Source organism: Ascaphus truei, chromosome 2 (assembly GCF_040206685.1).
Source record: "Ascaphus truei isolate aAscTru1 chromosome 2, aAscTru1.hap1, whole genome shotgun sequence".
NCBI lineage: Eukaryota > Metazoa > Chordata > Amphibia > Anura > Ascaphidae > Ascaphus > Ascaphus truei.
The window spans coordinates 376,294,066-376,310,195 of NC_134484.1; the positions used below are offsets into that span (position 1 = coordinate 376,294,066).

Here is a 16,130-nt window from a genome sequence, read left to right on the forward strand (position 1 = left end):
GTCCCCCTGCTTTAATCCTACAAAAAAAAGAGCAAATAATGCAACCTGTAATGCAATGCCACAGCAACAGTAGTTATTTGCTTATTTTGCTATTCATTATTGGCATGACCTTATTTGTGTACCATTTTCCATATTCACAGAGCTTCCTCCCTTATCATACAGACGTTTAAATCTTCTTTCCAATGTAAAAAAAAAATAGTAATGACTTTTTTTTTTGTGGATACATAGGTTTGGCATTGTTATGAATAAAAAAATACTTTTGAAATGCTGGATGAAATAAAAAATGTAGCAGGCAGTAACCACCAAAAAGCTCACTACAGTATTTTGCTTCCTTACATAAATCACATTAATAAAAATGATTTATAGCGATGACTGTGGACAGAACACTGTACATAATATTACAATAGAATATTTTCAGGCACAATAAGTCCTGTCTCAAAGAGCTAACTAATGTCGAAGCCTGGGTCACAAAGAGTTGAAGCCCAAGGTCACATGGAGAACCAACACAGGGATTTAAACCAGGTTCACTCACGTCAAAGTCAGTGTTCTATCCTACTCCTCCAGCTCCAAAATACACTTATTGTCCTCAAGGCCTTGAGAGTTAGTCATTGTAACCCAGTAGTGACTTATATCTTATTCAGTCTAAGTATTACAATGACACAGAGAAAGTACCATATGGCACTGTAATAATGCATGTGTTACAACAGGGCATGTTATAATTATTAGAATGTTCCTTGCACGATATTGTTTGTACCAAGATCATTAGACAGAAACACATAGTGCCTTACCTTATATTCTGGGGGTATTCTGGCACCAAAACCAAAGGCTGGAAACATTTTGTCACTAAGATTTAAAAAAAGAAGAAAAAAAAAGTGGTGAAATATTACTGTTGCATATTTACTTCAGCCAGCCCCAAAATATTAAATCAAGTAATGTATTTCCCCACTTTGAGATACAATGTAAGAACCCTTAGATCTGTTGTAGCTTTTAAAGCCGGATTGAATTCATTTCTTTACCATGGTACATGATAAAGTTAGAATATTAAGCGTATTATCGGTACAGATATACACATTCTTTGGTAGCTTCAGTGAGCAATTACAAATCTATTTTTTTTAACACTGGGAAAATTAAAATATTATGCTCACGATTATTTCCACATTAAAACATCTTGTTATTCACAAATTTAAATTGGTGAATGAGACACCCTTAGAAATAAGGATGGGCCCCTCCCTAATTAAAAGATTAGTGGCTACTAACCACCCTCAATCCTCTCTCTCGATGGAAGAGGAAGATACTTTTTTTTTTGAGAGGTTGGATCTAGAGATACTTCTCTTGTTCTTTTCTATCTACAGCATGTAATGTGCTGTGATTGTTTGCTATAGTGGCAGTCAGACATATTTTAGCATGGTAAAAAAATACCTTTTTTTTTTCTTTTTTTTAACAAGTTATCAATGTAGTTAATTTACCTAGCAAGATTTGATCCTTCGAAAAAGTAAACTTAATCTACGTTTTGGTTTCTTTTGCAAAAAAAAAAAAAAATGAAATAATAATTACGTTTCTATTTTCTTTGCATCTCATGTCATTCGAATCTTTCAGGTACTTATTGTTATTCTTATTTAGATCTTCGATTAAAGATGATCAGTTTAAATAAAGCAACAAATAGTTTCACTTTTTTTAAATACTTTAAAAAAAAAAAAAAAGGTCTTCACGGTTACATAATTTATTAAACATGCTACTGCCATTAAATCACTTTGATCGTAAGAGGGATTGTCCCATTAAAAGATGCCAAACAAGTAAGTGTGAATCATGCCACTGGCTATTCAGCTACAGCCAAACATTAGCATGAAGTCGATTCCAACCTTTTTCATTGTAACTTGTGCCAACACCATAAATAAAAGGCTGTCAATAGTAGAACACCGATGAGCCCACTCCAACACCACATGATATAGAGGTTAACAATCCCATCAACTTGTCCTGTAATAACAGAGTGAGCCAGGTTCAGAGTTGGACTACTACTGGGAATTTAGAGAACACGGTAGATCAGTATCAGCCAATTTCTGTAAACTACTATACAGTATAGGTGTGCATAATATAGCACCTTCCATGTATTTGCTGCACCTGATGAATTAGTGTGTTCTTAGCTGAGGTGTTTTGTCCCACATTGCTATAGAAAATAAGATTTTGGGGCACATATACTAAGTTTTTGACATCCAAGATGGCTGCTGTTACTGCTTTTATTGGACCAGTAAGCATTGGGCTCTTCATGGGAAATAAACTGTAGATAAGATTGTTTTGTTTTGTAACAAGCTACACTTATAGTGCAACCCAAGAGCAGAGCAACCGTACAATATGACATCAGGAAAAAGCAGAAATTGGCCATGTTCTGTATGGCAGCTATCAGACTGCATGTTACAGCCATAAAAATGATATTACACAAAAATACACACACAACCAGCCAATGGGCTTCATCAAACACATCCAAACGACAACACATGGTGGACACAGAGGACAAATTCAGTGAAAGGAGACTGTGCCACATCATATAACTTATTGATTTAAACCACAAGCTCCTTACAGTACGTACACAAAACCTCTTTTTCCTGAAAAGTTTAAACAAAACTCACGCAATGGGAACAATATTGTCACAAGGACATCGAACACAAATGTATGTCTTTCTATGCAGCAGCAGTTACGTACAGTACCTGTATCAAACGTATCGTGTAAATGCCGACATTTTAGCCTCACACTACATAAGATCAGCACTTAACCCTTTTCATACTAGAAGATCTGTAGCCCCCGAGTGCCACGGGTCTTCCCATGAGCGCTTGGGATAGCGATCATGTGGTCGCTCACTTCGCTGCCTAGAATGCATTTTATGATCACATACAGTGCGTGACAAATGACGGCGACCAGCCATCAGTGATGCGGAAGTGGAGCCCCCTCCACTTCTGTTCTGATCACGTTCGGGGCAGTGTATATCATCTCCCCTAGAGAACGAGCAAAATCCATTTGACAAACCCTGAACATCATAAGGCCTCAATTATACCAGAAACTGCAGAGTGATCCGGTGATGTCATCGTAGCGGCACTACATGGGCACATGCAGAAGCGATTTGTAGCACTACTGCAGGGAGACATGGCCAGATCATTTCTCTGTGTGTGTGTGTGTGTGTGTGATTGGTTTGTTTAAGATGCACTGTGATTGGCTGTGCAAATCACGTTATGCGGCTGTCGCCTGTGAAAAAACAAATCTCTTCGAGACAGAAGATTTGCAGCACGCCGCGGCGCTACCGTCGCGATTGGTATGTGCGCTTTCATTGCACTGTATTGCTTTGTTTTGAAGCTGTGCGCAATCGCACGCGATTTCTAGTATAATCACGGCCTAAGTCTACCCTCAGGGTTACTAATGCAACAAATGTATTTCATGTGTCCAAACACCAATATTTGGCAAAAGAATGTCCCTAGTTTATATGCCAGGTTTAGGTAGTATTAACCTCTGCTCATAAAAAATCTACTCTAAATGCAAGAAACAAGGTTAACAAACTTCATACAAATATGTTGCTTGTGCAAAGCAACACAGATTATATTTTTTTTAGCACATGGAACGCTTCGCCCCAATTAAGTTGCTGTTTTCCCTCCCAGAATTCCCTGCTACAACCATCTACTCTGTTTACTAGCTCTTCCTCCCATGGTAAGGCAGGGCCATTAAAGATGTATCTGATGTATTCTATTCTGCGATGCTGTTTTGTTCCAGGCAGCAGAGATTTTTTTTAGAAAGACTAAAGGAGTTTAGAAGGGACTTGCAGGAATACTTCGAAAAATACATTGTGGCACCTTTAATCACTTTGCTGCCAGAAGGAAATGCAGAGTGCATCTTGTGCATTGCACCTGACAGTGAAGGGTTAAAATGATCTGAAAAGCAGGAAGGAGCACTAAACAGCTTGTTTTTACAACTACAGTACTGTGTAGCAGTCGTGTTAATGTCGTCCTTTCCAATGCTGATCCCAACATATTTGAATTGGTTCTAATTACTCAGATACAAATGTTGTTGTTTTTTTTTAAACGTTTCTCTGCAATCTTTGGGGACCTAGAACATGCTGACTGTAAAGGACTTATGTATGCAATTAGGTTTCACATCTAGTTAGTAAGACCTGTTCCCCTGGCAAGTGGAAATATTGATTGAACTAGAGAAAATGAATTTGTTGGAACTGACAAATGCTAATCCTTTCTGTTTAGTTTTCAGGGAAAGAAGTCTTTTTCTGCTGTTTTGCAAAGGGTTTCATATTACCAGAAGATTTCAGTCATTTGTTCATTTAAGTATGTACTGAAACCATTCCCAGCTCAATACATTTTGGGGCTCATTTCTTAAGGCAGGGGTGAGCAAACTTTTTATGCCGAGCCCCCCTTTTCATCCATGAAATATCTCGGGCCCTCCCTGCCTGATGTAATCAAAATCACATGAAAAAAAAAAAACTTTAATAAACGGTATACAATGTAAATACAAATATGTCTAAATACTTATTTCAACAGCTCGCGCTTGCAAAATTAGGCTATGTCCACGCTGCCGCTGAGAGCGGTGACATCACCAACTCTCCAAGCATGAGCACTGGGTGTCCTGCATAATTTTGCAAGCACGAGCATGGGGGGGGCGTGGATCGGGGCTATTTTTGTGTGTGTGTATGTGTGTGCATTGACTGCTGCTGAGCGCGCTTCAAAGTCAAATTTGTTTGTCTCCACAAGCGCCAAGCTTTGGAGAGCGTACACCCTCCAGTTTGCGCACCGCTGCATTCAATCACCACAGACACACAATCACAACACAGATACAGCACACATACTCAATCACAACACACACAAACACACTCAATCACAACCAACACAGACAACACACACAATCCATGCACACACAATCACAACATACACAATCCAGACAACACACAATCAATTGCAACCAACACAGACAACACACACACACAATCACAACACAGACACACACTCAATCACAACCAACACACACACACAACACACACACTCACAACAAACACAGACAACACACACACAATATCACAACCAACACAGACAAAACACACACACACTCATAAGACGAAACAACACACAATCATAAGTCACACAATTTCACCTGGGGGAGGAAGTACTACTGTAAGCATGCTCCTGTCCCCCATGCTGCTCAAAACTGGGGCAGGTAACACAGGAGGAGGAGGTCTTGTCTGTGTGCAGGGAAGGAAAGCCCCACCCCCGCAGCAAGGCCCCGCCCCTGCTGCAGGCAGAAAGCACAGAGAAGCACAGCACGGAGAAGCCCCGTCCCCGCAGCAAGCCACAGAGAAGCAGCACGGAGCTGCTTCTTGGCCGTCTGTGCACAGCTGTGCCCGCCCCCAGGTTTCCCCGCACGCAGCGTGCGCCCCCCGTAAATAATCTTGTGTCCCCCCAAGGGGACGTGCTCCCCAGTTTGCGCACCACTGTCTCACGGCACAATGGGGCTCCCCCACATCTCACGCCGACTCAATTTTAGTTTGGGCGAAAAGACATACTGATGTAGGTCACCTGTCTTCGGTGAAGCTACCAGCCGAGGTCTGCAAACCTCAGTGGTTGCGGCACTGGAGGGTTAATGCTGCAGGGAGTGTCATTCGGAAACATGGACCTTCCCACAGCGCCATCGAGGCCGACACTGTCTCCAGTGCCACAGCCTCACTTTTGCGGCACTGTAGTAGTAAGCAGTGGAGGGGAGCAATAAGAATAGCTACATCTGTTTGGGGTGTTTTTATGAAAACTAGGGAGGGGGGGGAAAGCACCCAATGCATTAAAGAAAAAAATCCCATTATAAGAATTAGATTTTGCTTTGGTGCTACCCAGTTTTTCACCAAGGAGTTTTTGAAACACTAAAAAAAAAACAGTTACTCATAGACACACATACACAGTCGCTCATTGACACACATACAAAGTCACTCAGACACACACTCTCTCACAGAATCGCATACTGTAGACAGTCACTCACAAACACACATACACAGTTACTCAGACACAGACACACAATCACTCACAGACACACATACACACAGTCACTCAGACACATACATACAGTCACTCAGACACACAGTCACTCATTGACACGCATACACACAGTCACTCAGACACACATACATACAGTCACTCAGACACACAGTCACTCAGACACACAGTCACTCACTGACACGCATACACACAGTCACTCGTACACACATACACACTGTTCTGGCACAGGCTCACTGTAGCTAATATAGGATCAGGCAGTTAAACTCATCCTCTTTAAATGCACACATTCCTTCTATTTTCTGTAACTTTATTGGAGGGGGTATACAGGAAACATAGAATAACTTGGGGGCAACATTTGTGACAGAAAGGTAAAAACAAATCAATGCCTTGTTCTGGGGGAACAATGATGAGGGTTGTTACTCACAAGGCTGCTTGTTCCAAAAGCAGGAAATAAGTGTAGCCCCGGTCTTATTTCGCCCCCAGAGACCCCCCTTCGTAAGTGCCGAGCGATCGCGGGTGCCGCCGGAGGCAGCGACGAACCCGCCGGCAGAACGTGTAGGTGGGGGCCGGAGCAGGGAGAGCTCCAAGTCCTGGGAGCCCCGGCGGCGCACCCGGCTAACGGGGGCCGCCATTGCCGATGCGCGCGCATGCGCCGTGATCGCGCATGCGCGGTAACAGCAAGAGAGTTGCGGCAGCCATTAGGGATTCGCGCATGCGCAGGGCAGGTGCGCACGCGGCCCCAATGAAAAGGCAGCCTACACAGGACTACAGTTCCCATGAGGCTTAGGGTAAAGTACACCAGGTGCTTCCCAGTGGCCAATAGGAGCGCAAGGTTACTGGGAGAGCAGATAGATACATTTCACGGGCTTTGGAGCAAGGCAGTTGGAGCTGGGAGCAGGAAGGAGGAGGAAGGGTGTAAGGAGCAAGTGGCTCCTGCACCAGGTAAGGTTATCCCCAGGCCCCAGGCAGGCCCCAATCCCCACCAGGGTAGTGGGTAGGTACTGAGGGATGGCCCCTAGGTTAGGGACCCTGCCCTTAGGTGTGGGTGAGTGTGCAAGCTTGTCAGTTTCACGGCTGTCAGTGCTGTGAGCGCTGACAAGAAGGCACGGTGTGTGAGTGCAGTGTAGCTGCAGGTACAGTGTGAGTGCAGTGGGGTTGCTGCAGGGATTAAGGTTAAATTAGTGAGAGGGGATCCGGAAGGAGAAGGGAGAGGTAGTGTGGGTGCAGGGGGTCAGTGACCCGCCTGCATAGGACAGTTATACCCCGCAGGCCCTAGGAGTATTCCCTGAAGTCACCATAGGTTGCTGTGCTACAGGGACGGCCTACAGTGGTAGCGAGCATCACCCTTACTGAGTACCAGTTAGGGACAAAGCACAGAGTTGCGGTGGTTGCAGTCATCTGGGACCAGACGGCTGGACACCGTGATATCTGGAGGCTACGTGTTGGAAGCGTCTGACCCTTTGTGAAGTTGTTGCCGGTCACCGCCGTGACCGGAAGGTATTATTACATCAAGTGCACCAACACCGGTCAACAGGCGCTGATCCTTTAGGGACACTGAGCGAGTGGCTAAAGAACTGAGCCTATACCAATAGTACTATACATGGACACGGTGTGTGGGGCACGCGGTGAGGGGACGGAGACGTTACTCCTGATGAGTGGGTTAGCCACTAAGGTTATACCGTTAGAGTATAAGTGTATATGTTGTGTTATTGCTACCGTGCATTATTATAGTAAAACCAGTTACAATCATAAGGTGTTGTATGTTTCTTGCCCAGGGGAATCTTACATCACGGGGATCCTGGGTAAGTGGAGGCGCTGTGCTAAGTAAGTGTATAAGTGTTACCCCAGGCTCCCAGCTAGCGGAGGCTCAGATCTCCTGGAGCCGCAGTTTGTATGCAGTGACCAGTAGTCTCTTTGGGAAGCGTCAGAAAAAGGGCTACATAAGCAAGGGCAGTTCCAACTAGCAGGGGGAGGAGGGGCAGACCAACTCACATAGGAGCAGAGTGGATTTGCCAAGGCAACTGGCTCAGAAGCCAAGGGAAACAGTTACATTTGTAACAACATACCGGTAATACTGAGGAGTGATATAGCAGCCTCAGAACAGGGAAAAATACCTACATGTTCCAGGACACACACATACAGTCACTCACATACACAGTCACTCACAGAAACACATACAGTCACTCAGACACATACACAGTCACTCACATACACACAGTGACACTGTACGCTGTAATTTCATTTATGAACAACTCTCTTTGGATCAATTGAGAGGTATGACAAATCTACAGTTTTTCAGCATTCACTAGAACTCATTTATATACAGTACTAGCTGATATACCCGGCCTTGCCCGTGATGTAATGTTCTGCCTCCCCCATCCACCCTCTCAACTCCCTTCCCCCCTCTTCACAGCTGTTCAGGCTTCCCCCCTTCTCTCCTGACTCCCCCCCCCTCTCTCCTGACTCCCTCTCTCCCCCACCTCTCTCCTGACTCCCTCTCTCCCCCCCCTCTCTCCTGACTCCCCCACACTCTCTCCTGACTCCCTCCCCCCCTCTCTCCTGACTAACTCCCCCCCCTCTCTCCTGACTGAATACCACCCCCCGCCTGTCCGCTGTGCGCCGCCATCTTACCGGGGGCAGCTGCAGGAGGAAGGGGGTCCTTCCAGAGGCTGCCTGCCCACTGCCTGTCCCCCCGCCGGGGAGGGAGGGAAGTGAGCGTTGGCGGCTGGGGCAGGAGGGCCGCGCCACGCTTCCCCTCCGTCTGGGAGCCGGTGGGGGGGGAGGGAGAGGGAGAGAGAGATTTGGGTGACGTCATAGAGCCAGGTGACATCATAGAGCCATCAATCTGATTGGCCAGAGGCTGAGGACCAATCAGATTCACCGCAGCTAGTACCAACCTTTCGATTTTATATATTAAGATTGCTGTTCGACCAGACAGAGCCATAGTATACTTTGCTTTATTTTGTATATAAACATGAATGGAATGGAAATATATGCTCTAGTCTTCTGCTCTCAGCCTCTGTGTTACAACCTCCAAAGAGGCAAAAAAAATCCTACGGGCCAAATACAGTTAAATCAGGTCAATTAACGTCAGGTTACTTAAACTAATAACATATCATTAGCATAGACTTAACATCATTAAATTAGCACTGCCTTGCATTAGCTTCAAATAGCTTGTCTTACCTAAACTTCCACACCCTGAAATATGGGTGAGGTAAACAGAGAAAAAGTCCTCATTTACTAGAGTCCCACGTTAGTTATATTCCTCCCCACAAACACCTTCACACAATACATAGAGAGATACTTGTGAACAAAAAGGAACACGCCTGATATATATATACGAATTTCAATCATTTAAATATTCTTTGCATATATCCCAGGTAACTTGATCCTCTAGTAAATTAACTCCTTCCCTCTCGCTCTCCCTCTCTTGCTCTCTCGCTCTTGTCCAGGAAAACTTAACCATATGCTATTTCAAGGACTATGTGAAGAACTCCCCAGCAGGGGACAAACCGGTGCACAGCATTGATGAATAGATGAATAATCAGAAGGATTTATTAAATAAAAAACATGGACAAAAAAGAAAGCACTGATACAGTCACTCTAACGCGTTTCACACGCACGGTGCTTTATCAAAGAGCACTCTTTGATAAAGCACCCTGCGTGTGAAACGCGTTAGAGTTACTGTATCAGTGCTTTCTTTTTTGTCCATTTTTTAATTTAATAAATCCTTCTGATTATTCATCAATGCTGTGCACCGGTTTGTCCCTGCTGGGGAGTTCTTCACATACTGGGTCTAGATACCAGGGAGCACGCTGAGCAGAAGATCCATTATGCTGTTTAAATTTGGAAGCTACAGGCCACCATACATTTTTACTATCTACATGAAAGAGATGACGTCACGCGGTTTGGGCGGAGAGGTCTGAGGGTCCCGGCGGGAATCACTACAGGCGGTGACGCGGAGCTGTGAGAGCCGCTGCCGAGCAGAGAGAAGCAACGCGGGAGAAGTGGATTCCACACTCGACATCAACAGTGCCGTGAGAGATGTGCCAGTCGAGGTCTACTCCCTGATACAAGCGTGCAGATATCTACCCGATTTTCCACACCAGGCTTCCCCCTCTCCAGCAGCCCATTACAAAGCCGTGAGTACTATCACCCACTGAGGGACTACTCTATGATTATACAGCGGAACTTCTGTCTTATTTCTTTACTTGTGAGAGACTCTTGAGCGCCGGATTCCTTGAGCATTTCATGCTCTGATGTCTTTTTATTTCTAGGACTAACACTGGGTTAACATTATGTATGTATGTATTTATTTATATAGCGCCATTAATGTACATAGCGCTTCACTGTAGTAATACACGTGACAATCATATAAATAACAAATAATACAAATAACAGATCATGGGAATAAGCCTTTCAGACATAAAAGTAACATTTCAGAAGAGGCGTCCCTGCTCCGAAGAGCTTACAATCTATTTAAGTATATGCCTGCGGGACCGTAAGATTACAGTATGGGTATGTGGAATTGTAAATATGATGCTTTTGTCTATATGATTGCTATTACAACTCTCTCAAATAGACTGGATGTCTCCCAAAGCTTTAGTCTGTCTCATAGCATCCTGTGCTGTATCCAATTTCTCCTGGTTCTATCACTGACAGACTCTGCAGTTGGAGCATTTTGATAGGATTTGTACAGAATGTCACTGCAACAGCGAGGACTAGTTGTCTGACCTTGACATATTTTAATGTCTGCCAATGCAGGCATTGCTTCCTAATCAATAATTCCCGGTCCGGTTTGAAAATGTGATCCCTCGGTGGAGGGCAAAATAATACCAAAGTGTCAAGTTCTTTGTCAGCTCAATATTGTTATAAGCAGAGATCACAGCATCTGTAATATGCAATTATCAGAATCTAGTACCTAATCAAATACTTACAGTATGAGCACTTATCTATAACAAAAGCAATTATCTTGGCTGTAAATATGAAAACTGTATACAGCCTGAGTTTTTATTGATAGCTCAGCCTGTCAAAGCACCTTAAAGAAATGCATGTTCTGTCAAGTAGAATTTCCTCAGTGTTTATATTTACAGTATGTTAATCAGTCCTGGCTATTCTCATAATTTAGTAATGTTTTTGACACCTTTCTTTAAATTCTTGGGGCAAAAGCTCCATATTTAATTCATATATGGTTTTTTTTTTTTGTAAAATATTATTGCTTTAGTCTTCCAAATTTGCATGCCAATTAAGCAAACACAGCAATTACATGACTTTATTTGTGAATATACATAATATTGTTATGTAATATGTAGTTTCACTGTAGAAGGTTTTCTATTTGCTTTTTGCATTGCCCCTACTCATTATACTGTATAAAATGGGTAAGGAGCCTGCTAACATTTAGGGGTAAATTCAATATACGGTAGTCCAAAGCGGCCGTACGGGCCATCTTCAGATGAAAATTCCCGTTGAAGTGAATGGGGGTGTCAGAGCAGACACTTTCTGACTGTATAGAACTTACCCCTTAGTGTATTCTGAATTACATACTGTGCCTCACACAGATGTAGTCCAATGCAACTTTCTTGTGACTATTGGTTCCCGTAGACAAGCTCTCCCAGCAAATCGCAGGCAGAGGAAGCCCACCTATGAGCATTGCAATAAACCTGCTGAGCATCCGTCAAATAAAAGTCATTGCTGAGCAGAAGAGAAACTTAAGCAACAACTGTATATTAGGTTGAATGCATGCTAAGTTTTCTTATACAGTATGTGGCTATAATGGAAGGGAGGGAGGTTGGTGCCCACGGGGAGTTAAGTGGTAAAAGAGCAAAGATATATTGTAGTGTTCTCGATTCCCACGTACAGAAATGCAATGGGGTCACATTTACTTAAGAAGTAGACACAAGATGCCCAGTGGAAGTTGTGTAACAGGGAAGATGTCAAGCTGCTTTCTTGAAGCTCAATTGATTCACATAAACTGTAAGTGGTTTGTTGTTTGTAATTGATGGAATTATTCAATTTTCTAACTTGTGAGCTTTCAATGTATTGTTTAATTGAGAAATGTAATGGGCACAAGAGTGACTGCAACTAAAACCTTTTGGAGGTGCAGAACAACAGTTTGAAAGCTCTGGAAACTGTAACTTAATCTATGAACAGCTCTCATGTTTGTCTATTAAAAAGTATCACAAACTACACCTACTGAATCCACACTTATCCAGGAGTCGGACCAATATGACATTGAATTGTGCATAATTAAAGCTACAATAATAATATTACTATGAATTAATAATATTAACAATGAATAATACTACATAAAAGCAATGCTATAATAATATTACTGTATATAGCTCTTTCCTCTCAATGGGACTCAAATCACTTCACACATTCACACGTCGTGGGTCTCCCTCAATCATTCTGAAACTTTGGAAATATAGAAGTCTATTCACTAAATTGCAAAAACCATTACCAGTTATTTAAATGCCATTATTATTGATGGAAAATGGTTATCATACGTTACAAAAAGGGACTCAAAAAGGGCTTTAAGTATCTGAAGTTACTTTTTTATATCATATAATCGTGTTCCTTTCAATAGAAGAGAAAGAGAATATTCACGTTTCCTAATTTTACAACTATGAATATAAAATGACAATAAGATGTGTTGTAAAATACAATACAGTACATTCATTTCTGTTTCAGTAACAGGTTAAAGAATGGAACGGTCATGAGTTGGAGACCCACACATCTACATGTTCCAGCTTTGACTGCTTTGCGAGAGACCCAGACCGCAGAGATGTCGACTTCTATGGACCAGAATTAGTGAGATGTAAAGGATATTTAACAACAAATTGCATTCTAATGGAAAAGTGAGACCCCACAAGTGTGCTACACTGCCGATGCTATACTGCCGATGCTACACTGCCGATGCTACACTGCCGATGCTACACTGCCGATACTACACTGCCGATGCTACACTGCCGATGCTAAACTCAATCAGGGAGACTCCACAAGTGTGCTACACAGCCGATGCTACTGCTGCGGCACAGTTTATTCGAGCATTTGCCCGTTCTGTGCCGCAGCAGTAGCCTGGCGCGCGCCCGAGTGTGACGGGCGCGCGCCGAAGCAGCGGAAGAGCGCCCTCCGATCGGGGCGCTCTCCCTACCGCTGCCGGGTCCGCCGGGTCCCCCGGAACCCCCTGCCGCTGTCCCGCGATCGCGGGACACCAGGGCTCCCTCGGGGAGCCCTGGACGCGCGTGCAGGGGGCGCAGGCTCCCGAAGACGCGTGACCGCGCGTCATCCGCCGAGGGGCGGCCACTAGCAAGCCGGGAAATCTCCCGGCTTGCGGATCTGGCCGCACTGCGATAAAGTGTGTCGCCAGTGTATACTGCAGGTGCTAAACTCAATCAGTGAGATTGGCTCCAACTCACTGAGACGAACAGAAAATAAGCGACACTTGACAGCTCTCTGCTAAACATGGGTGAAAACTTCCCGCAACTTAGTGAATTTATCAAAATGTAGACATGCGCAATAAGCAAAAAAATGTCAAAGACATGAAACATCGCCATATATCACCAACTGCAAATATCTTACATAAAGAGCCGCGTGATACCAACTTTTGTGAATATGTTGCAAAAATGGTAAACAAATGTTGGCGAATATACCGGTGAAATTTGGGCATTTTGTACATTTTGTGAATATTTGCAGCAATAAATTGAAAAGTACTCATTTTCAAAAATGGGAGTCAGCAAACAGCCTTCGCTTTAGCATTTTGCACATTTCTTTTAGAAAAATCCAGGACCCAGTTCAAGTTTGTAATTAAACAGTGGAGGAAAAGAAGAAAATAATAGATGTGGGAGGAGAGGTCGCCGAGCTGCAGGTACTGCTCTCTAGTGGAATAAAATGGAAGTGACTGCATCACATGAAGGAAATACAAATGAACAATAGTATGTGGGCTTTATGGATTTCCTGCAGAACTCCAGACACTCGCTTATATTATATGTCGGGAAGCTGTATACACTACTTTTTAAAAGCTTTTTATATTGATGATATATGTGTGCTGACAACACACTTGAACAACATATATGTTCAGTTGCATAATACAGGCGGTTCTCGCTATCCGTCATTTCACTGTACAACGAATGGCATATCCGACGCTTTACAATGCAACCCTATGGGGCCATTTTCTGACACCTGAATGCGTTATCCGCCGCTCACCGCCACTGATTAACATGGGACTCACTTTACAACGGTTTCACTATCCAACACTACTTCCAGAACGGATTCCGGTGGATAACCGAGGACCGCCTGCAATATTATTAATGTAAAAAATGCAATACATCAGTCAAAACCTATGTTTAAAAGAAGAATACTAAATATATAATTATTTTCAGGACATACAGCCGGTATATTTTATTATTCATTTAATATTTAACGTTTGTTCTAAAGTAGCATCGCTTAGTAAAAACAGCCTGGTAGTACCTGTGTTATGTAGGGCACATAACTGTTTTAACTGCTGCCATGCTGTTATTCTTTACAGCATCATTATTTACTGTATTATTCTTAATAGGATTGGTAACTTTTTATATTAAACCTTTTTTTAAATATTAAACCTTTTGTGGGGCAGCCTACAATATTTTATAGAGCAATAGCCTTATGTACAAGTGAAAGTCAATACATATTTAGATAAAACACCAGTGTTAACTTTTGGTCTATAATTACATGATTTCCTCTTTTTATTCCTGCCGTTAGGACAACTATCAAATCAGTATGTGCCGTACAGGAAGAAACATACGTTTACAAGATCTGCCACATCAAATTGCCATAATATCCTATATAAAAAAAAGTACAGGTACTGTAGTGTGTTTTAACCTATAACTGTGGGAGCCTTTATTTCCACAAGGAAGGTGCTCTGTCATGTGTGAACAAGAAAAGTTTGATCAAGATTGTCAAAATTCATACACATCCATGCACAGCGACACTTTGCTTTGTTTTAAGAAATGTGTGTCTCATGTCCGGGGCTGGGGAGAGGACTTCTTTTATACTTTCTTAGGACCAAGAAACCTGCTGTTTTTGTTTTTTTTTCCTCTTAACTTGCAGATTGATTTCCCACCGCAGTGTATGAGTGAACGTGAAAGCAGTGCAGAACATTTCAATTGATGGAGCAGATATTGAAAGTCAAACAACTACAGCTGGAATTTGTCATGGGCAACGAAAACCCTCCCCATTATCTTGTACACACGTGGGGTTCCACCTTTTAAAACCTGCAAAGCCCGTAAATGTATTGAGTCTTTGTGGGAGCCCCTTAAAAATGAGTTGTGACTGTGTCGAACACCAGCCTAATTATCCTATGTATGAAAATACTATGTTGCTGTGGTAATGTTTAATGTTCTTAAATAAATGTATATCGTTTTATGTTATAAACAGGACTCAGAACCTACGTCCATCGCGGGGGGAAATTAGGGTTACTTGTGCAGCTAAAAGACTGTGGCTGTTGAAAAACCTTTTAGGAAGCAGAGCCATCAATAACCACCCTGCTTCCGAAAGTGGCACCTTATAATGCCCTGCATAGCGCTATATAAGGTATTGTGGGGAACGACTTTGGGAAGCAGAGGGCTAAGGGACAGCTCTGTTTCGAAGAGGCTCTACAGGAGTTGCAGTCATTCCTGCAAATGGCCCCCGTGGTGACAGAACAGGTGCATGCAAGTACATTTTTTTGGGAGCCCTGGTTAAATACAATTTAGGATATCCCTGCTTCAGCACAGGTGGCTCAATCAGTGGCTCAGTGGTAACGACTGAGCCACTGATTGAGCCACCTATGCTGAAGCAGAGATATCCTGAAATCCTGACCTGTTGGTGGACCATGATACCTGGAACTGGACACCCCTGATTGAGAACATTTAATAATCTAGAATGACTTAATTGAAAAAAATATTTCACGAAAATGCAATGTTTGTGCCTTGAAGAGTAAAATGTTCTAACATTTTTCACATGGAAACTCTTGTGACCTCTCACAGAAACCAAGGGTTCCACAGAACATACATTGAAACCCACTGTTGTCTTTCTCATGCGGTTCTTTGCCTTTTAGGTCAGGGTTTGCATTGTTTTCTTTCGCCT

General features: G+C 43.0%; 1 protein-coding gene across 1 annotated transcript in view; it reads right to left on the bottom strand.

Moving 5' to 3' along the window:
* CPNE4 (copine 4) overlaps positions 1-16,130 on the bottom strand; it is a 445,822-nt gene that overhangs the window by 54,983 nt on the left and 374,709 nt on the right. The window contains exon 12 of the mRNA XM_075587100.1: positions 789-843. Coding sequence (XP_075443215.1) covers positions 789-843 — 55 coding nt within the window. The remainder of the gene's footprint in view (positions 1-788; positions 844-16,130) is intronic.